The sequence below is a fragment of the Coccomyxa subellipsoidea genome (genome assembly GCF_000258705.1).
Source record: "Coccomyxa subellipsoidea C-169, whole genome shotgun sequence".
Classification (NCBI taxonomy): domain Eukaryota; kingdom Viridiplantae; phylum Chlorophyta; class Trebouxiophyceae; family Coccomyxaceae; genus Coccomyxa; species Coccomyxa subellipsoidea.
The window spans coordinates 2,684,985-2,707,235 of NW_005178040.1; the positions used below are offsets into that span (position 1 = coordinate 2,684,985).

The 22,251-nt window shown below is 52.4% G+C and overlaps 3 protein-coding genes across 3 annotated transcripts; 2 read left to right on the forward strand and 1 right to left on the reverse strand.

The window, feature by feature from the left end:
* Nucleotides 1-387: 387 nt before the first annotated feature.
* Nucleotides 388-10,011, reverse strand: COCSUDRAFT_65015 (hypothetical protein; the record flags this gene model as incomplete). The annotated part of the gene is made up of 22 exons (XM_005650653.1): nucleotides 388-435; nucleotides 662-725; nucleotides 939-1,078; nucleotides 1,401-1,479; nucleotides 1,954-2,084; nucleotides 2,761-2,850; nucleotides 3,118-3,188; nucleotides 3,465-3,556; nucleotides 3,821-3,939; nucleotides 4,310-4,427; nucleotides 4,721-4,857; nucleotides 4,991-5,059; nucleotides 5,354-5,460; nucleotides 5,763-5,892; nucleotides 6,221-6,428; nucleotides 6,687-6,816; nucleotides 6,992-7,154; nucleotides 7,613-7,817; nucleotides 8,211-8,359; nucleotides 8,677-8,866; nucleotides 9,404-9,651; nucleotides 9,907-10,011. The coding sequence occupies 22 exons, from the start codon at nucleotides 10,009-10,011 to the stop codon at nucleotides 388-390; spliced, it is 2,793 nt and encodes a 930-aa protein (XP_005650710.1).
* A 458-nt stretch (nucleotides 10,012-10,469) lies between these two features.
* COCSUDRAFT_22343 (vacuolar protein sorting-associated protein 26) lies at nucleotides 10,470-14,576 on the forward strand. The gene is made up of 9 exons (XM_005650654.1): nucleotides 10,470-10,701; nucleotides 10,844-11,005; nucleotides 11,156-11,273; nucleotides 11,541-11,652; nucleotides 11,859-11,976; nucleotides 12,224-12,325; nucleotides 12,672-12,820; nucleotides 13,275-13,398; nucleotides 13,746-14,576. The coding sequence occupies exons 1-9, from the start codon at nucleotides 10,699-10,701 to the stop codon at nucleotides 13,872-13,874; spliced, it is 1,017 nt and encodes a 338-aa protein (XP_005650711.1). The 5' UTR covers nucleotides 10,470-10,698; the 3' UTR covers nucleotides 13,875-14,576.
* A 352-nt stretch (nucleotides 14,577-14,928) lies between these two features.
* On the forward strand, nucleotides 14,929-21,370 carry COCSUDRAFT_61158 (hypothetical protein; the record flags this gene model as incomplete). Its single annotated transcript, XM_005650655.1, has 14 exons — nucleotides 14,929-14,969; nucleotides 15,206-15,333; nucleotides 15,603-15,694; nucleotides 15,861-15,962; nucleotides 16,116-16,244; nucleotides 16,626-16,721; nucleotides 17,278-17,401; nucleotides 17,825-17,899; nucleotides 18,276-18,423; nucleotides 18,804-18,926; nucleotides 19,377-19,599; nucleotides 20,095-20,235; nucleotides 20,633-20,744; nucleotides 21,237-21,370. 14 exons carry the CDS (start codon nucleotides 14,929-14,931, stop codon nucleotides 21,368-21,370), a joined length of 1,668 nt encoding a protein of 555 aa, XP_005650712.1.
* Nucleotides 21,371-22,251: the final 881 nt, after the last annotated feature.

A 22,251-nucleotide genomic window follows, 5' to 3' on the forward strand; every position in this document is an offset into this window, starting at 1 on the left:
CGTGAAAATTGTCTGCCTTTTGCATGCACTGAAATGGGCCTGGGGTTCCTTCTGCTTTGCGCTTTGGTGTAAAACAATTTGTAAAGAATGATGAATCCGGACCACTTGCTTTCGAGTCCTCATAATTAAAGCTGTACTATATGATTCCCTGAACTCGCTGCTTTTGCACGTTCCTTTTATGCCGCATCCCACAAGGATCATTGATCATGCTGCCTCAAATACACCACTGAATTTCCTCTTCTTCATATGTCATCAATTCTGGAACTGCACAGTAAAGCAGCATCACCATGCATTTCTATGTACTTGAGCTCCACGCAGCACTTCTGATGACAGTCATACAACAACCAGACAGTACTGCTGACCAAGAGAAAACAATACAAAATACAATCAGTCGCCTGGCTGGACGTTCTTCAGCGCTTTGATGACCTTGTCCACCTGTTTGCGTTTCAGAATGCTCTGCAAAGAAGGAAGAATTGTTGTCAGACAAAATTGGCACCATCACAGAACAGATACTTGACAGTCACATTACTTTAAGATGAACATCACAAAGCAGCAGCAATTGTGATGCAGATCCAGTTCACCAGTTCGGTGCAAAGACTCCAATTGCAGCATAAATCTAGCAGTAGATTGTCAAACAGGCATTCTTGCTAGAAGTGCCCACCTCTGGTTGCTTGCTGCGGATGACTGAGTGACTGCCAGTGTAAGATGCCTTGTCTCCAATCTCCCTGCAGGCCAAGCCTCCCGTTCAATTTCACAGCACGCCGCCTTTTTGCATGTAACAGATTAGAGATTGCTTAAATAAAATATATAACAATAACTGCACGCCATGCCTCAGAGCTCTCGCGCAAGGAGCATGCTGCATGGAGTTCGATTCATTTAAAAACAACCTGAGCGTTTAAATTTAATCTGTCCTCTCGCTCGCCATCGCGCGCACTCACCTGTACTTGTTGAGGACGGTGCAGAGGCGGCGCAGATTCATTGCAGCGTAGTGCTCCGAGCGCGCTTTGGCGTCCAGCAGCTCCTCCAGCGTGTTGCTCGTCATCAGCCGGCAGAACTGCTCCGGCTCCGCCAGACCTTCCTGGGTGGATCCAAAAGGCGGCCGTAAAGAATCCAACCTTTATCAAATTGAGGCATTAATGGAGCTGTATGAGGAAGTTTGCACCTCTCGCACACAGTAGCAATGTATTAATCTGCTTGAAGCAAGTCTCATGCTGTGTTTGTTCTGCACAGGATGGCATTTGCACACAGCAGCGCAGCGGCATCCCTTGCAGCACCTTCCACTTGGAACACTGCAAAGGGCTGTGCTTGCAAGAGAAGAGGGCGTCACACCCTTGCGCACACCATGAACTGCATTCATATTCATTAATCTTATTTCTTCTGGCATCTTTTGGGAAACCCACCACCATGTCGGGGACATCAGAGGCTTCGGCAAAGGCTTTGAGTTTGGCCACGTCCTTGCTCAGCTGCTGCAGCGCGTACCTGCGTTGGCGCAAGCACCGCTGTCATGACTTGGCCTTACCATTTTTGGGCATGGTTGGCATCTGTGCATTGGCGACAGACAGCTACCAAACCCTTCTTGATTGGCAACAGGAAAGATGAGAAAGCTTAGCAAAGAACCTGCTTGCATTCGCAATCCTCGCACCATCGCTTCATGCATGGAATCATGAGTGAATGTTCCACACTCTCATCTCCCCAGCACTTTCGAACTGCCCCTCTGCCTAATTTCACTTCAAATTTTTAAGCAACGCACACAGGGGATTGCCACAAGAACATTAAGCTATGGCAAGCTCATGCTGTTGTCGATGGCAAGAGCCTCACGAATGCAAGCAGGCGTGCTTAGCGTAGATACGATCTGGGCATGCACTGACTAGTGCCAGAGGCAGGCTTTCATCGGGGCAGGGTGGGGCAACGGGGGCGCCCAGCGAGGTATAGGGTCCAAAAAGGGGTGCGCACATGTTGTAGGCTGGGATGGCGTCCTCGGTGAGCAGGTCCATTACGGCGTCCCCCAGGAATGTCATCGCCGCGCGAGACACGGCGCAGTACGGCTCCCGCGGCAGCATACGGGCTCCCAGATTCAACGAATCCTGCATGCATGCATGCATGCACAAATTTTTGATATCTCTAAAGCTGACCAAGGATCTTCTGCTGTAATTCAGACTGGTCTTTCGCTCGTTGCCTGTCTCTTGTCCCAGCCTGCTTTGTATGTGGATACACTCCTGGGAGCCAGGCGTTTTCATTCGTGTTCTGCATTGTAGCTTGCATGTCTGCTTGACAGCACTGACGGTAGGATTTCTGCTGATACTGCTTTTGTGCACTTGCTCTAGCCAGGTTGTCACTCGTTTGTACAATCAACACAACCCCTGAAAGCTGGTGATGTCAACAGTGTTTGATGCAAGGGTCCAGTGATTCCTGGAAACACAACGCCAGCACCAAGTTGCCTTGGGAACCTGAGACATGACTGGGGGGCTTGGCTTGGATTAGTCAGCTGCCTTCATGCAAAACCTAGCTCTTCGCACATTTTAGGCGAGCAGGCAACAGGATAGGACGAGGCAAGTATTGTGCCCTACCTCATCTCAGCTGAACCCAGAATGCACAAATCAGCAGGAGCGCTTGCCAGCAGCCACCAACCATGTATGGTGGTTCTGGGGCCTCCAATCAGGCCAAAATGGAAGAGGGATGATCTTGCATGACAAATAAAGCAAGTCCATCTTTTGAAGCAAAGCTCTGGCTTTTCCTGTGCTACAATGTGAGATAGCACACCGTAAGGAAGTCTAGGATCTCGTTGATGTAGGGCGAAGAGCCGGCCGCGGCCTTTGGTGGCAGCTCTGGTAACCACGCCGCTGCTCGTGCCTGCACATGTACACACTCAAGATTTAGAGTCGAAATTTGACAATTGCGCATTTTTCTCCATGCACAATCTAGGATTTCACACTGAGGCATCTCAGTGGGGAACGACTTGCACGCCCCTGTAAGTGGGACAAAAATGCAAAAGATTTCCTGGCTCAGTAGAGCTTGCTCAGCCAAAAAAAAGGCTAATTGACATGAAGTGGCGCCCCAGTGGTCAAGAGACTGCATGAAGAAACATGCCTGGCTGAGGAAGCTGCTGCTCTGGCCTACCAGCACGCGCACAACCACTCGCTCCGCAGCCTCCTGCAGCCCAGCCCAGTGCGCCTGCAGGTTTGCCGCACCTGCGTACCATTCTCGCTCAAATTCAATGCTGTAAAATTGACACGTTTACCAAAAGCGCTGTGGGAGAATAGGTAAATGGTGCTGCGACCCTATCATGCAGCTACACACATCTCCTTCTTTGCAAGATGTCGAAATACTGTGCCATATTGTGTGGCGGGGCATGCCACAAGGTCATGCTGGCGTGCTGAGAATGACTAAGCCTCTGATGACGCAAGAGCGAGTCATTCGTGGTCATGTGGGTCCCATCAGCAAACATGCTGGCATGATGTGCGCACCTGAGGAGGTGCTGGCACTGCTGATCTGGAAGGCCCCCCTCTGCTCCTTGCGAGGGGACCTGCTGCCCACCCGCTCCCTCATCTCCCCACCCCTGCGCGTCACATGTGCAATCACATTGTAATATCTTGCCAGCCCCGTCTCCATATCTCAGCAGAGTTACAAATCCGAGACTTCAAAAGCCGGGGGGCTTGCAATCAATCTTGCAAATTGTGAAATGGGGGATCCCACATGGGGTTTGTGTGAGCGTCGGGAAGACAATCGCATTGCTCTGGCCTTCAAATAATCAGATCAGTTCCAGACAGAGCACCATGTTTCAGAAAGCAGAACAAGAATGCACGAAAGACAGGCCCGGCACCTGGCGCGGAGGTAGGTGAATTCGTCGAGGGCCGGCATGGCCGCGCCCAGCGCCCATGCATCTGTTACCGCCTGCATTGCTCGGCCCAGGTCGCGCATCGATAGCGCCTCAAGGCTCGCCTGCGGCGAATTTGACTCTGAATTTAATCTGAACTATTAGACACATAGCACATGGTGGCTGCCTTGTGACAGGACAGCGAGCACTGCATGCATGACAGGCACATGCATGACTGTGAGGACTGCAGGTGTCATACAGTGAGTGTGAAGGCTTGGCAGCAGCAGGGTCATGCACTGGGACATTGGTCTGGACCCTAGCAGGCTGACGGGCCGGCAAGGTAGAAAAATGCAGGCTAAGCTCAGAACGTGAGCTCCTCCTGCGTCCTTTCCGCTTGCAGGCAAGCCAGTGCTCTTCAGCATCGCAGAGTGTCATGCATCAAGGCAAGCTGGGGAGGCAACAGGGCCGTGTAACTAACAAAGGGAGGGAACGCACCTGCAGCGCGCCGATAGCAACGCGCGCGAGCATTTTGTCGCGCTGCTGCCGCACGACCGGCAGCACCTCGGCAGATGATACCAGGCCTGTTAGGTACGCCACGCAGTCCTCCACGAACCTGCGCATGCAACATTTTTGTCCTGAGAGCTTAGCAATCTCGGGTTCAGCCGCTCTGCATTGCACGCATGCATGCATGCATATTGTGCTGTCACTCCCAGCAGATGAGCACACGGCACTGCCATTGGATTGGAGATCCATTGATTGCAGCGCTGCAAAGGGTGCCACCAGCAAAGCATGTCGATGCCCCAGGCTGATGGCAGATAATCTGAAAGGTGCACATGAGATATCCTCCAGTAAGCTCGGGAATTGTCCCAAGGGGCTTGCGGATGGTTTGAGATCTTTGGTCCCTACCCGCGGAAGAGGCGCAGGAGGAAGGGAACGACGCCGGAGAACGGCGCGGCGAACGGCGGCAGCGGCAGATCTTCGGCGGCCAGCGACAGCGGCAGGCCCAAAGCGCGCAGCGCAGCCGCAGTGGCTTCGTCCGGCACCTACGAAAGTCCAGGGGTATTTTTAAATCTACGTCTCATCTGGCGAAGAGTTGCACATCAGCAGTGTGGCAATGTGACCCAGACCAACCGGAACTTCAAGTTTGACAAGGTCTCGATTTGGTTTTGAATGTACCTCAGCCGGCAACAGCGGCGACTCCTGCGCCCACAGTGCCAGCGCTGCCGGGCTGGTCGGATGCGCCACCTGAACAGGCAACCCAGGGTTGGTGAAAATCTTCTAAAAATAATTTTCAAAAAGGAGTACTGGGTGTGCTGGGAGAACTGGGTGTGCACCAGTGCTTGTGGCACAAGCTACGGATTGCATTGACTGGCCAAGTGACTGGGCTAACGCATGACTGCACCTCTTGAGCATTCCATACGCCAACAAATCTCCAAAGTGCGAACCAGGTGATTGTAAAATGGTTTAGCACCTTGTATTTGAAGCGCTAGCCCTTCTTTTGAATGGCAATACAGGAGACAGTCAATTTCTACAAGTCACCTGAGCTGCCAGCTGGGCGGCCAGGGCGGTGCAGAGCAGCTCCTGGTATTTGGCGCGGCCGCTCATCAGGATCTCCTGCACGGGCACTACATGGTACCCGCAGTTTCCTGCAAGCACCATCATTTTAGCTGCCCGCAATGTGTGCAAATCATTGCATCCCTAATCTGAATGGCATACTGCCCATCCAACAGATTAAGCTCTTGCTTCAGAGTCCACTCAACTCGGCCCTCTGTGTTACAATCTGGGTTTGACGCCACCTACTGCCTAATTTCTCATTGAAAGAGCCCTTGACAGACTTCCCAATGGCTGCATGGGCAGGACATGCGCTGCAATTGCTTGAGGAAGAAGCTCTCAGCATGAAGGTGATGGTGGATGACGTCAGCGGTTGGCATGACAGCGGATGACTCACCCAGCGCTGAGCAGACCAGCAGCACAAAGTCCTTCATGCGCAACATGGCGGCCGCAGAAGTGGTGGTGTCAAATGCAATGTTCAGCACCGTCTTCAACACTGCCACCGCCGTCTCCCACCCAGCATCCGCCTGCGCATCGCATGCAGTATACCTTATTTGTGCTACGGCGATTTTCCGTTTCCCTTTTCGTGAAGTTCTCAATCATTCGTCAAATAGGTGCACGGCTAGCCGTCAATTAAATTAATGACAGTTGGAACATCTGCCAGCAAGGTACCCCTGAGCTGACAGCAGGTATGGACAGTACGAGCTGTGAAGAGTGCTCTGTTGGAACTCTACCAATCAGCTAAGCTCAGCGGCGTAAGCAAGATATGGAACTGAGTAGTTCTGCACATGCAGCTTGCATTATGCCAACTGTATTGCCAGGGGTGGATCAGGAACAAGTCAGGGGATGAGTCACCTGCGCGCCGGCGCAAAGTGCGTGGCAGCGACGCTGCACGCGGTCCTCGATGACAAAGAAGCCGGCCAGCTGCGCGATGAAGGGTCTATAACCCTCCAGGAAGTTGGCCGGGGGCGCTAAATCGCTGTTGAGCTGGAGCCGCCGGTTGCGCTGGTAGGATTCCTGGAACGCCCCCAGCCGCCCCAGGCAGCCGTGCACCTGCACGCACCTGCGCGCACACCCGGCACATGTCAGTCAGTCAGTGAGAACACATCGCTCCCCGCCAACTCAGGGCTGATCCGATGCCTGACTCTGCACGTGCTCAGTCATAAGCTGATGGGAACACTAGATTTCCTTCTGGTCCTGCTCTGGTGCAGGTGCTCTGGCCAGGCTATCACTGTTTGTACTGAGTGGCAGGGGTATTTTGATGCACCCCTTTTCAGCCCCTCAGGGTTGAGTGGATTACATTTTCAGCAGAAAGGACCACCTGAGCAGCAGCGTCATATTGATGTTGCCGAGGACTTCGCTGCCGCTGTCAGGCGGAGGGTCAGCCAGAATTTCTGCTGCTGCTGGGTTGGCCTTGGGATCGAGCCGGAGTGCCTCTCCTGAACTGCCACCTGGACAGCCATCAAGGTCTCGTCCCTCAGCTTCACCAGATCTCCAGCAGTGGGGCAAAGAAGGAGTCACTCCCCATAGCTGGGACGAAAGGAGACTCCAAACTCGAGGACACTTCGTCTAGCATCCCCGGGGGAGAAAAAGGCACGGCGAATGACAGGAGCACAGATCACGCACCATCGGCAGCGCCGGTTGGCGTTCGGCCAGCCTCGGCAATGGCGGGCAGCTGCGCGTGCAGCTGCCGCCGCTGCCGCGCGGCAGCTTCCTCCCGGGCGCGGTCCGCAGCCGCGCGGCACAGCACGCGCATGCCCACCACCCGGGCCTCCGCTCGCACGCTCACCTGCAGCAATATTCTGTCTCTCAACACGCAAGTCTCTATTCTGCCCCTTCACCAGAGCCTTTTGTGCCCTCTTGCACATCCTGCCATGCATGCTGGAATTGGGTGTTCCACCTAGAAAAAAATTGCCTCGTAAGGGCTAGAGGAGCAAAATCAACTTTATTTGGCGGCATGCTGTCCATGCTGTCTTGAGTGCTGCCAGTAGTGATGTGTATTCCAACGTGCGCCAGAAGATAAAGCCACACTAAGCATATTCTCCTGAGAACGTTTGACCATAATTACAGGACCAGCAAAGCGTACAACCGGGTGCACTTGTACCCATTGGTGCACCCTCAGAATAGCGGAGCCATCCTCAAATACTGCCAACGGTTGGGTCCAATTGCATGTCTTCACCCAAGCAAGTTCGGCACTTGACTCAATCAGCGCACCAATCTTGCTTGTTATGAGGAAACGATGCGCACCAGCCAGTCGTTGAAGTCTGTGACTGCCTTCTGCTCGAGCGCCCTAGTCAGTGTGTCAACTCGCTCCAGCAGGACCTTCTGCAGGTTGCCCAGCTGCAGCCCCGAGTTCCTCTCCCCCGCAGCCGCCATTGAAGCTGCATCCGGGGCGCCGCCCTTTGATGACATCGTCCGCGACATGCTGCCCCGCGCTGATGTCAGCGCCGGCCTGTTCAGACACACAGTGATATTTTACACTTTGTGCGCCATGTATTAAGAATATAACCACGTTAATGCGCTGATAGCATATTCTACATGCCATCACAGGCGTCCATGACCATCCACAGGTCCTGGGGTGTGTTGATATTTGTGTGAGATGGAACTCCATGATGTCTGCATGCTTTCCATTTATAGATGGTCTCGCATTTCTCTGTTCAAGTATGTGCTGCAAGTGCATTTGCCCTAACTCTTGTGCTGCTTCCTGGGCAACCCATTGATGCGTAGTACAAACATGCAGGCTGCTTGACATGTGCTGCTGCGCAATATCTCACAAGCCTTGATTACAGAAGATATTGTGCGCTCAGATGTCCTGAAATATATGCAGCTCTGAAGTGTTCCTCACCCGGGCTTGGCATCGTCGGCTGAGGAGGAAGTTGGCAGGGATTCACGGATGCGCTGCAGCAGACGGAAGGACTTGTAGAGGCGGTTCTCCCGCAGGAAGTGCCCCGCCGCCGCCGTCATCTGCAGCAAACGGATTGCCACCTCCACCGCCTGCATAAATCCAACAATAAAATCTCAAACAAGACCCTACGAGTCAAAGCTTGGATGAAAGCACGAAATCAAGGCGTGCATGCAGTAAGTCCACTTCCAAAAGGAAAGCTTCTTCATCCACACTCCACATGAGAAGCTTGGAGCAAAGATTTTAGTTTTGGGGGATGAAGAGGGGTTGTGGGGCAAGGGCACTCCTCAGCGCCATTTCTCTTCCCTCCATCCCCAAAAACCTGAATACCTCCAAAGGGGCAGGACAGCGCGGCTTCTTCCCTCCATTCCCCATTGCTCAAACACCTCCAAAAGGGGCAGGGGCGCACCTTTCGGGACTCCCTGATGGCGCCCAGGACGTGCGAGGCTTCTTGCAGCATTTCCAGGATCTTGAGCAGTCCTTCTCCCAAGCCCTGCAGTCCAGTCTGCGCCTCCCCCACCTGCTCGCGCAATTCCTCCACGCTTGCCTGCATGCGCTCCAGCTCCTGCATGCTCCCCGCAATCTCGTCCGTGTTCGACCTGCCACAAGCACACAAGCACGCCGTCAACCCTGGGCACTGCAGTCTGCATGTCTTAATGGATTATGGGCACTTCTGTTGGCATGTCTGCCTCACCGTGTATGGCCTGCCGCGCTTATACACATGCCAGTGTTCACATCTGTTCTTATTTGCAAGTCTGACTCACAGTGGTTTGACCTGCCGTGGGCATGCGCATGCCGTTGTCCTTCCCATGCATGTGTTCGCCTGTCTGTCTGTTTCACTGTCGGTGAACTGCCACACCCATGCGCATGCCAGGCCCCTGTTTGACTCTCAAATCTTACCAACACCCCCTCTAAGGACCACACCTCTCAGGGGCCACCCCGCACAGGATGTCACCCAGATTTGCCCCAATACAGCTGGGAACATTGATTGCAACAGCATGTGTTGGGATATATGGCGTTTCAAGACAAGGGCTGTTGGTAAGCGACACTTACAGCTGAGGCGCCAGCAGGATCAGGCCCCCCACATTCAGAACATGCAAGGGGCGCCGGAGGAGAGCCGCGGCAGCGACACGCACCTGCAGACCTGCGAGATCTCCTGCACCTGCTCCTCGGAAACCTGGTGCAGCATAGCGATGACCGCCGCCGCCCGGCTGCCGCCGCCGGCTTGCTTCGCGTCGCGCCCCCGGCTGCGCCCGTTCAGCGGCAACCCTCCCTCGCCGTCCTCGTCACCCTCGTCCTCCTCCTCGTCTGAGGGGTCGTTGCGCGACTCGTCCCTGCCGTTCGGCAGCGCTGAGGCTGACGGCGCGTCGAATACCAGCCGTACCTGCGCACATGCCACTGGACTGAGCATGGAAGTGTAGCTTTGGAAACAAAGCTCGTGTCCTGCAGAGAGGTAAATGATGATAGGGATTGAAGATCTACCAAGAGTATGAAGATTGCGTGGGAAGAAGCCACTGCAGCTTGACAGGACACTCATCTTGTACAAGGGCTGATGGACAATTGTGTTCCCTTTTGCCCTAATGACGCTGTAAACTTCTCAACATATCCAGTAGCTACAGAAATTGGATTGGCATCCCACCACGGGCATGATGTCTTCCTGCTCCAAGGCACTCTCCACAAGTTCCCTGATGCTGAGAGCTCCCAGACCATCTTCATACACGTCATCCTTGCGTGAACTCCCCATTAAATCGCCAGTTAATTCAAAGCAGGGCTAGTGAAGCCCACTTTGAAGACCCTTCTGCGCCTTCTTCAGTGGGTGCAAGGCCGAAAGGCGAGTGTGTAATCTTGAATAGGACAATATGACTCAACTGTGCCCATGAATGGCTGTAATATGATGGTTTCAGATGTAATCACCCAATCACACTGTGTTGTAGCATACTACTCTGTCTTGTTTGCTGCCCATCAAGAAGATGCAGTCTCCATCAGCGTTCTCAACAATTTTTCTTATTATTTGGAATATTTAAAGGGCACTGTTGCGCCTTCTGTTCGCCTCTGACCTCTTTTCGGACGTGCACGATGTGATGTTCTGAAGAATTTATTGTATGACGCATCATTTCGGTCCGAGGTTGTTCCTAGGCGTTATAGCCTGCCCATTCCTCTTGCCCAAGCTTGCGAACATTACATGTGGGAACAAAAGCATCACAAAACACTCCTGTGTTGGTGCATGAGGAAGGCAGCTCAAAGATTTAGAGAGTTTTCAGTGCATGCACCTTTGCAGCTGCCAAGAACACCAACGACAAAAGCAGGAACTACAGATCCTGGGGAAAAAATGCTTTGATGGACACCTTCATGGTCCAAATGGGACTCTGATTACTGTGAGAGTGTCTAGCTACGGCTTTTAGTTTCTGTCTGCACCTCATACCTAGCTCACATGGTAAGATCACTCCCTGAACAACGACAGCTGTAGAGCTTAGTGTGCATTCTACGTTGCCTTCTAATAAACCTAACAACAAAGTTGTCCCGGATCAAGCCGATACGGAAGCAGGGCATTTCTCAGACCGTATTTTCCTGGGCAGAAGAATATTTTTGGGGGCCTCGGATTGGGGCAGGGCGGTACAGTGCAGCTGGAATTTAAGAACGATGATGGAGCCCCCGTCAAAACAGCGACCGTCAAAGCTGGAGGTGGTGAGACAGAGACCTTACCGCTCTTCACTAACAAAGACACCATCACAGGAGAGGTGAGCTGTCCCAACAGCTGTGATTTGCAGGGAGAGTGCCCTCGGATGCATGAAATTCGTGTGAAATACAGTTCAAGACATTGATTTGGGTGCCAGCACGATGCAACATTGGGCTCCCGCACAATATCCCCACTGCATCCACCTGTGCAGGTCAAGGTGGCCAACATCCCTGGGAAGAAGCTGGAGCATCAGGGCATCAAAGTGCAGCTCATAGGGCAAATAGAACTAGCCACAGAGCGAGGCCACCCTCACGACTTTGTGTCACTGGGTAAGCTTTCCCCCTTGCCAATTTGTATTTTTTTTCCATTCTGCATGCATCGGCGTTTGCCACCCTTGCATGCCATGATCAGGACATTCATTTGGAGCTCATCCAAATAGTGCAGCGGGTTGGTCACCTGATCTTTGTGTGAGCCTTGGAGACAACCCAAACTGGGTATTCCGCTGGGTGCCTCTGAGGCATCCACAATGATCAGGAATTTGGACAAGCCAATTGTGCAAGAATCGTGCAGGTGTATTGACCTCAGTGCTGTTGCAGTGAGGGACCTGGCGCCACCAGGGGAAGTCACTTCTCCGCAGACATTGCCATTTGAATTTTCCAACGTCGAGATGCAGTATGACTCATTCAGGGGTTTGCAAGTGCGCCTGAGGTCAGTCTGCATTCCCATACCTTTTCACATACATGACATGATCTCAAAAGTATTGGTGCAGCCTACGTGTTGCAAGTCATGGACGTGGTTTGCATTTGATGATGGAGATAAAGGTACATGCATGCATGCAGCATGCATGCCTTCCGTACATCGTCCTGGACATGAGCAACACAGAGCTGTAAGGGTTGTAAGTCTGCACCCTGCAGGTATCTGCTGCGAGTGACAGTGACCCGAGGATATGGTGCCAGCATCAGCAAGGACTTCTTCTTCTGGGTCCGCAATTACTCATTGCCACCGCCGCCCAATAACCTGCCTCCTATAAAGGTGATCACTGTCGGGGGTTGACCATCTTTCTAGAACTCGTTGGTCTTCAGCATGATCTTTCTCGTCTCCAATTACGCTGCATGCCAGCTAAAGCAAGCAGATCGCTCAGATGCTTGGCCAAGAGCCCTTTAAGAGAAATGTTTGAACAGCATTCTCAGCATCGAAGATTTTTATTGCCCTGTCAGGCAGAGATTGGTTAGTAAAGATCAGTGGCCTGTGCGAAGCATGCATGATTGTCTGCGTGCAGATGGAGGTTGGGATTGAGGACTGCCTGCACATCGAGTTTGAGTACGACAAGAACAAGTACCACTTGAAGGACACCGTGGTCGGCAAAATCTACTTCCTGCTGGTGAGCACTCAGCCTGCATGCCTCCCTGCACCGTCTGCTTGACTGTGTCGTTTCTTTGCATGCATGCAGATGAGGCAAGGTGACCAACTCTCCCTAGGCCTCTTCATTGTTGAAGCATGCTGGGAAGATGCAACCCGTTGCAGAGCAAACAACTTTCCGTATGAAAAGAACTCCCAAGCACCCTGTGACATGCCAACGTGATACGCAAAGTATGACTGGCTTGGATCTTGTCAGGCACTTTTCCTGTCAAACGTCAATCCTCCCTTCTGCAACTACCATGCATGCAGACATCCTGACAGGTCCTTGCCTTCTTTGACATGGGCATTTTCGCTGCTTTGCAATGCAGGTGCGGATAAAGCTCAAGCACATGGAGATCGAGATCCGGCGGCGGGAAACTACAGGAACGGGGTCTGCGGCGCGAAACGAGAGCGAGACGCTTGCCAAGTATGAGATCATGGACGGCGCACCTGTGCGCGGCGAGAACATCCCCATCAGGTGAGTCATGCACATGTGCTGCCCCACTATGCTTCTGTCTTGCTCAGCAGGTCTGAGACAACAGCCTTGGTTGCTTTTGAGGTCAGCTGCATGGTGGTTCAAGCTGCTGCATCCGCAAATCCAAAGACAGGATTGGCAATGAATTACCAGCTGAAAGCCACTGACCTGACCACCATGAAGCCATATCGGGGTGCCCTGGCCACTTTCCACGTGAGAACTGCGTTGCCCGAATCCAGAAGGTACTACAGATATCTCATAACATCTTATCTTCGGTACCTCCTGACGTCACTCAGCGCCACTCTCATAATGCATGATCAAAGCCTGTCTCTTTGCCTTTCTGGTGTGACGACATGCTACAGAACCAAGGGCTGATCTGCATTCCTAGCATCCAGGATGTCAGAGTCGAATCCTAGTACCCCCTCATGATCCTGTTCTGTTGCCTGCGCGGCTGCAGGCTGTTTCTGTCGCCGTACGACCTGACGCCCACGTACAAGCTGGTGCACAACAAGTTCAGCGTCAAGTACTACCTCAACCTAGTGCTTGTCGACGAGGAGGACCGGCGCTACTTCAAGCAGCAGGTGCCGCCCTCTGATGCTTTCCTTGTTGTTTTCAATGTAGCAATCATGCACGGATACACCAGTCGTGCATGGGAAAGGAATGGTCTGATTTGATCCTGTGGGGTGGAGGATCTGTCATGTGAAGAATCTTCAGAAACCCTTGGGCTCGCATGCCGCGCTTCAAAAAATTGAAAATGGCCATAATGAACCGGCTTGCTTGGATCTGGCCAACAATAGATAAGTCATGTGGCAGCGGGTATGCATTTCGGCACGCCTTTCTGGCAGAATGGATGTGCGGTTGCTGTTAGATTTTAATCATCACGATTGCAACTTTGTAGAGTCAACTTTTCTATGTGTCAATCCATCAGGAGATCCAGCTGCTGCGGCTGGCGGAGCAGCCGGCGGCGCCTGCGGAGGACGGCGTTCCTGTCACGACGCCTAAAGTGGCGCCGGCGCCTGCACGGCTCATCACCCCTCCGCGCTCCCCCGGGCCCTGACCTACTCAGGCTGCGGGGGGGACTCTTAGAGCTTCCTGAGCTGTTGTGTCATCCAATGCAGCAGGGCTGCTTTGTCGGTGGGACAACCTGTTACAGGCTTTTGCAGGAGGGGTGCAAGGACAGCGCTGGCTGGGTTTGTTGGGGCACTCAAGACTGCTTGAACATGAGAGACAGGACATGAGCAGTATAGCATGGCCTGTGATTCAGCAGGATATTTTAGGTGAATGGAGCAGGGAGACGCCATGTTTGCCAATCTCGTTGTGTTGGCTGGACTGACATGCAAGTCAGGGCAGTCATCCTGGAGGGAACTCATTAGCGGGGAAGGCATCCTGAATCTGTGGGAGAGGGCTAACAATGGCCTGCTGAGGGCCTTTGTCCGGATGGGGTTTGATAGTACCATTTGTGCAAGGTGTCAATGTATTGCAAGGAGTGCTTTGCTGGGCAGCAGTGCGGGATGCAACTGCATGCAAAGAGGTGTCAGACTTGGATCTGCTCGGTTGCTAGAAGTGATACTTTCGCACCCAAATGAACTCTCTAGTTGTATGTCATGGTGGGAGGAATCAGGAGAGGTGAGGATCTTCTTAGAATCAACTGGAATATGGATTTGCAGCATTGCAGCATGTATGGTTTGGACATTGCAGTTGTCACAATTGTCACGGCCTGACATGTCACAATTATACTTGGAAGAGGCAGTCTCACGACACAGCTGCAGAAAACCGGAGTGAACTCATGCATTGACCAGCAAGAGCATAAGTGGCATCCTGTTCATGATGGTTCAGATGGCCATGCATGGACATTTTCAGCATGTGCTTGACTTTGGGAAGCCAAAGTCAACTTTCTCCCCAAAGTCAACATTGGGAGGAAGCCAGTGGGAACTTGACCAGTCCTCTTCTCAGGATGGGGAATTTTCTCAATTGAATCTGGGCGCATTTGCTATTTCCCTTATATGTTAACAATCCATCCCTCCATGTGTCGGTGTAGCATACCGTTTAGCTGTTAAGCAATAAAAGCGAGCTTCACCATCTACTGTTTCATCCATTCACAGGTCTACACGATGGGAGAAGCCTGCGAAGAGACGTATGGAGTATTTCCCTGGTAAGATCCCAATTACTGTAACCATGTATGCACTGATCCTGTTATTGTTAAGCCATCGAGGGTCCCCATTCTTCTGAAAGGTTACTCGCCATCCTGCCACACAAGAAGCCCTTGCCAGTCTTTCCTAAGGGACGATGTTGAGCTACACATGTGTTATATGTGTGCCAAAATAAAAAGCTCTCTTTGTGTGTTCTTCTGAGCAAAGTTGGTGGTTTTAGATTCTTGCATCTGTGCAGCTCTACCACCCTGCCCGGTACAATCGTGCTGATGCTAGCATACGGATTCATGCTCCTACAAGGCGCAAATCTTCTTTCGGATGGAAGCGAGCTGCTGCTAGAGGTTCTTAATCCAGGAATCATCGGAGGTATCTCCCATCTCCATCTGGGTCCATGCTGCTTACTCACTTGTCTCCATCCGCTTGTCAGGTCTGCTGTTGACACATACGTACTTGAATTCATCAGTTTACACCATCTGCAACCTCCTCAGAGTTTAGTGGAGCTCATGGAGCAGTCCCTGTATAGGTTCAAATAGTGCTCTTCCAAGAAGCCAGGATTCCGCAAGGAGCACTTGCATGCTCACTGATCGCAGTCCTGAGGAAATGCCATTCGCCTTGAAGTTGTCACTGATGTGCAGGGTTGCTGCTGCCTATTCTGGGAGCACTGCCAGACGCCCTGATCATTGTGGTATCTGGCCTGGGGGGAACCAGAGAGGAGGCTGCGGAGCAGGTGACACTGCAGAATCCCCCTACCTTGGCACATTCCTCTGCACACCATGCTGAATACAATATGATCAGCATGCACCACGCTCCTTTCCTTCTTGCATTTGTTTGGTCAGCCTTTACCTCTCAGCTTCACGAAACAAGGCATAGCGCTGCATTCTGTTTCCATGCAGGTCAGTGTGGGGGTCGGGACATTGGCAGGCTCCACCATCATGCTGCTGACGATTGCATGGGGTGGATCTTTGCTAGTTGGCAGATGCGACTTGAATGAGCGGGTAGGGGCATTATTCCCCTCAATACTCCCTTGTCAGCAACCTGTGCTGCATGCACTTTGCTGCATTCTGCTGCCTTGTTCCCTGCAATGCAACTGGCAAAGCTACTGATTAAAATGCACTGGACCATCAAGGCATTGCGTTGACGTGCTGCAGGGAAAGGCGATCAACAAGAAACTGACGAGGAAGTTCGATGCGATGGGCACTGGGGTGACCACGGACAAATTCACCTCCAGCGGGGCTGTCATCATGGTGGCCACTGTGCTGCTGTATGCCATTGTACAGGTGTGTGCCTAAGAATGCGGGTTCTTTGCACCTTTCTTGTGAACCTTTCTTGCAATGCTGTCTCCCCATTTTGCAATCAGTATTGATCTTTCCATGGTGCGGACCTTCCTTGTTGAGAATGTGGTTATCATGATTGCTTGCTGGCCCAGGAGCCCAATAGTAATGTCAATTGAGCTAAGTGAAGGGAAGACAGCTGAGAAAACTTTCTGGTAGTTTCCCCAGCTGCAAGCCCTTTTGTTAGCTCGAGGCATGTGTGCTGGCTGTGCTGTATGCATGACTTTACTTGCAGCCGTGCCATCAGAACACAGGGTTAAGTGACCAAGCGCTTACATCAGGACACTTTATTGAGCGACTGAGCGCATACTAATTTGCATGGGGCAGGTGCCAGCCTTCCTGGGCAACAAGGAGGACTACATGGCATCCCTGATTGGCTCCATTGTCTGCCTCATCACGCTGTGTGCTTACTGCATCTTCCAGGTTGGTGCTGAGTCACACGGCCACCCACCACAGTGTCTTTTTCAAAAGGCATTGCAGTCTACTTATATCTCATTGCCGCAAACTATATAATGAAAGTGCTGGGGACTTGCGGCCACTTCTGCTTCAGCTGAGGACACCTGCTGACTGCGGGCTCTGGTAGCCCTGGGAGACAAGCTCAATATATTAAGTCTTGACCGCTTTGCGGCACTCCACTTGGGGGGCCCGCAGCTCTGCCGATATCCTTCACCAGCAATGTCGTTGGGTTTTTGGCATGCACCAACAGTCAGAGCGCAACACATTGCTTGTTTGAGGACTGTGAGCCAGACACATGCTCGTTCCCCAAGTGGTGTGCCTGTGCCACCGAGGCACCCAGGGTCTCCCAATCCAGACTGGAGCTGCAGCCGCACATCCTAAAAGTTTCGAAATCAATCAATAAAGAGAAAGACATGAACCTCCAGAGTTGCACCCCCCTTACCAATATCTGAAGTCTGGACCCGGAATTCTGTGTCGTTTATGAAACTTCTGACACCCTTTAACAACCCCTGGCGCTCCTCAGGTGGCGTACCCGGAGCTGCAGCGGCGCAAGATGGACCGCGCCCGGCACCGGCAGTGGCGCCACGCGGGCGTCCGAGCGCTCGCACAGCACGCGCAGCCCTTCGGCTCCATGCTCAATGATGCAGGTGCGCGCCCCCTCATGGCAGCTCTTTATTCAGTGTTATTCAGTGCAAAGGAGCGCGATTGCTGTGTGATGATGGTATTTTAGGTGTAAAATCTCGAAGAAGAAAAGGGAAAAATGTTGGCGCAGCATGCGCAGCCCTTTGGCTCCATGCTCAATGACACCACTGCGCATCTGCTCTTCGCAGTGCATTATTGTGGTATTTGCTGGCTGCCTGTTAAGTGGGGTGGACCTTTTTTGCAGATGCTGTAGAGGACAATGTGCGGCTGTGCACACCTACACTCCCAGTGCCTGTTGCGGGAAAACGTATTTACATGTTTCCGCATGGAATTGCCAGCGTGCCAGTCACATGTTTGTGTCCCTTCTCATTTGGTGGCTGCTGAGAAATGGCTGACAATGATGAGAGTATTGCATTTTGTGTGCACAGGGGGTATCAATGATGATGTGGTGGAGGGTCTCTTCACATCCTTTGACAGCAATGGAGATGGCAGCATCGACGAGAGTGAGCGTCCACACCTTCCTTTTTCCCAGCTTTTGGGAATAATTGAGATCATGCATGCTACAATGGCAGCCTCACACAGACTTGGCCACAGGCCTCCGGCTTTGCTTTGACATCTAGCGCTTGGGAGTGGGCATTTTGTTATGCATGACCTCGACTTCTTGCAGTAGAGACGGTTGCGTGCTTTGATTCCTGGCAGTGCCCTCGTCATGAGTGATGACACCTGCAGCAAGACTCCTGTATATGGGAGTGAGCATCTTTGTTTAGCATGACCCCGACTTCTTGCAGTAGAGACGGTTGCGTGCTTTGATTCATGGCACTTACCCAAGTCATGAGTGACGACACCTGCAGCAAAACTTTTTATATCTGGCGCCTGCAGATGAGCTGAAGGGTCTGCTGCTGGGCCTGTGCATCAGCACGGACGGGTCATCGTCACTGGGGAGGGAGGTTGACTTCTGGATGCGCGAATTCGATGCCGACCGCAGCGGCTGCATCACTTATGAAGAGTTCCGCAAACAGCTCAGCAGGTGCGCACCCATTGACGACAACAAGACACACCGTATATTTCGGTCCTTTGACTGTGATCCTTGATTAAGCTCGGTATAAGACATGCATGGCATTGACTACTGCCAGTCAGGCATGCATGAAAGAGGTGATCCTCTCAGTGTAGTACTTGAGTGAGCGTGGCAGAAGACATGCATGCAATCACCTGTGCAAATCCGGCATGCAGAGCATGTGCGTCATGATGCTGTCATTCCGCGCTGAAGGTTTCTGGCACGGGAATTCATATGCAGATCGGAATAGATTAGAGGAGAAGATGCATGCTGCCGTATGCCTGTGTGGCATGTCAAATGAAGGTGCCCTAGACATCTGGGACTGTGCCAAAACCATTTCCTGAATTTTGCAGGTGGATAGCGGAGAAGCAGAAGCAGCACGAGGAGGACGTGCGGCTGCGAAGGTCTGGCAAGAAGCTGGACCACTTGGAGTCGCGCAGATCTGAGGTCTCCATCGACCTAGATCCCCTCCTCTCGTGAGCATCGCCTGCCCTTTTCACTCCACTGTCTCAAGTCTTGTTCCTATTGGGCTGTGCGCAAGATTGTTTAAATCTTGGAGATGACTGTTGCCCGTGTCCTGCTGCTTATGGCCAGGGGTGGCATCCACCACGTGAGTCACGTGTTGGAATTGCTCGTGCTGTTGCGCATGTCAGTTGCCATCTGACGCATTATGTGATTGCACCCCGTGTCGTGCTTTTGGCCCCCGTCGTGTCCGCGGCAGTTTGCTGCGTGAAGATGTCAAAAAACTGTTGCGGGCCGCTTGAATGCACATTAGTTGGAGTTCAACCACAAGCACAGTCCATTATAAGTCTGTCATTGCAGGCATGGAATAGCAGAAGTGCACCATCCCGATCTCAGGAAATCAAGCAAGGTCAGGCTTCGTGCGCACCACAACTAATGGTCTGTGAAATGCTGCGAACGCGCAGGAGGCACCATTTCACAGAAGACGAGGAGGCGGCAGAGGCTGCTGACGAGGACGCTGACGAGGACGGCAGTGATGACGACAATGGGGATGCCGGTGACGGCGCAAAGGAGCCACCCACGCCGCGCGCGATCATATCCAAGGCCGCCGTGAAACTGCTGATCGGGACTGCCGCATGCGCGCTGTTCTCGGACCCCATGGTCGAAGCCGTGTCTGGCTTCTCCAAGGTGGGGGACTCTTCATGAAAATCCGCTTTGAGCTTCCATTGGGGCAAGTGCACCAAGAGGTGTACCCTACAAGTTGCTCATTATGTAGCAACTAAGGATAGAATAGGGCTTCCCCGGGGGCGACGAGTGATGGTAAAACGACAGGTGGTATTTTTATCCCTCTGAAACTAGCTGGGTGACGGGGACTGAAGACTTCAAGGTGGACTTTAGGACTCCCTCAGCTGGGTGAGTTTGATTCCTGGTGCAAGGGAACAAGGTTTTTCTAGGGGTAAAGATCTGGATGGCTATGTGTGCTTCCTGGGGTGCCGCTGGACCCAGCTGAAGGGGTTTCAGTATAGTGGAAGACCAGTTCAAACATCAACAACTCCATCAAATCGCAAGAGGTGGCATCACTTGTGTGCATGCACACCTCCTGTGCTGCAGGCTCAAGTGAAGTACATGATGGAGGAGTCCTGCGCGATTGTAAATCCTGAAGAGCAAAGCTGTGTTCTGCAGGCGTCGGGAATCCCGGCTTTCTATGTGGCCTTCTGCGTGACACCCTTTGCCAGCAACGCCAGCGAACTGGTGTCCAGCATCATCTTTGCCAGCCGCAAGCAGAAGAAGAACATCTCACTCACCTTCAGCCAGGCACGCCCTGTCCTTTCTCCTCTGCAACCCCCAATTTATGATTTTTCTCCCTTTCCTGCATGACTGCATGATTGGACAGGCTGTGCACCATGGGCACAGCCAATCGCGGGCAGAGCAGTGCCTAATGCCATGCTATGCCATGCTGTGCCTAAATCCTGTACGTTGCATAAATTTGCTGAACAATGTGCTATTTGTGCACTTGCGGCCTGTTTGACGTTTAAAAATGACGTTGTTTGACATTAAAATCAGTATTACATTAATGTCTGATCAAATGCCTTCAGCTGGAGCTTGTCAAGAAGCGGATCCTGCCTTTTTGTCATGAATGTCATGTAAATCTCAGACAAAGCATCATGTCACCTTTCTGTTGAGATCATCTAAATCAATTCATTGCTTCCCTCTGGCGCAGGTTTATGGCGCGGTGACAATGAACAACACGATGTGCCTGGGCCTGTTCCTGCTGGTCATGCACATCCAGCGACTGCCCTGGACCTACAGCTCCGAGGTCCTTGTCACCGTCGGTGAGTCACCCACTGCCTGAGTCACCATTAGTCGTTACCAGACACCCGGAGTTGCACCCCTGAAAAGGAACGGATTTCTGCCCTCCCCTCATTAAGCCTTGGGGCTGTGTTCCGGGTGTAAAAATGCAAAAGATCTGCTGGGTGAGCCGCTCAGCTCTTGTTAATAAGGCATTGCCAGTCCTGGCACCGTCCTCACATTCACCTTTTAGAGGCATGATTCACCCTGGACTTCCTTTGTTGAAGCTGGGGCTGTTTTTGCCGAGCAATGTGCTGAGTCCACCGAGGCATATCTTGTGTGTATATTCTCATGCATGGCACATGTCTTGGGAGACCCAGTTTCTTGCCCGCTGTCGTAAGCAGCCCTCTTGTGGCCAACTTAACCCAGCCTTGTGAAGCAAGGGGGTCACCGAGAATGCAAGTGCCTTCTGCAACTACTGTATTTATAGAATGGGTTCTTTCAAGTTGCAATACTGGCCTGCTGTGTTTGGGCAGGTGCAACTGCGTTGGTGGGCCTGCTGGGATACACACACACAACATTCAGGACGTTCTGGGCGTTCCCTGTTTTGGCGCTCTACCCCCTCTCCATCATTGCTGTGTGGGGCCTTGACACCCTGGGCTTCAAATGATCACACCGCGCTGATTCACCAGCAATCCGGCATGCACGCGCACGCATGCATGCATGCATGCATGCATGCAGCCGGCAATTCTTTAGTGGGTGGGTGAAAATCAGGGCGTGTTGGGGGAGCATGCATCTAGTGGGGTGTATGATGCAGGTTCTAATGGTACCGGGTTCAACCCAAGTTGGCACGAGATACTCGGCAGCCAGTAAGTGAACGAGACGGAGGTGTGACAATTTTCTTTTATCCCCCAGGGCCTCTGATGGGAAATGTGGGGGTGAGAAGTCAAAGTCTGGCACAGGTTGGCAGAGCTTTTCAGAAGGATGCCCTCAGTGCAAGCTAGAGCGTCCGTAAGTATGTTTGGAGCCACCCCGGGGTGGCAGTCTGATCGAAGTGAACTTTTGCTCCCATGTGGCAGAATGTATGCTATCAAGGGCCCTCAGCGGTTAAGGTTGAAGCACTGCATGTCAGTGGATGAACTCATTCCCAGCTGGGAAGCTGCTGGTGAGGAGGGAGGGCGCAGATGGCTGCTGCCTTCCTAAAGCATTTGTTGCCGTGACAATTGTCACACAGATACTGCAGAGAGGACACGTAATACGTAAGAGGACAAATGAATCGCAGGATGTGATGTTCTGCACTTTCCAGGCACCTTATGAGTAATTGCACGACGCATGATGAGGGCTTTTCTGACATGTTTTTTGCTGGTCATGATGTGGGCATTTCTGAAGAGCTTTCTGCTGGCCAAGCGGACAAGGCCTGCAGGTCTTTCCAGGTTGAGACTGTTTCCAGGTGAGTTATTGACTTCAGTGGAGTGCGTTGGCATGAGGTACCGGAATGGGTTTAGATCTGAGGAGTCTTGCTGGTGGAGAACCCATTTGATCTGCGGTTTT

Coding starts and splice junctions, on each gene's coding strand:
- COCSUDRAFT_22343 (XM_005650654.1), top strand. Junction 11,653..11,858: donor GGTTTGCAAGTGCGCCTGAG/GTCAGTCTGCAT, acceptor TGCACCCTGCAG/GTATCTGCTGCGAGTGACAG. Junction 12,326..12,671: donor GCAAAATCTACTTCCTGCTG/GTGAGCACTCAG, acceptor TTTGCAATGCAG/GTGCGGATAAAGCTCAAGCA.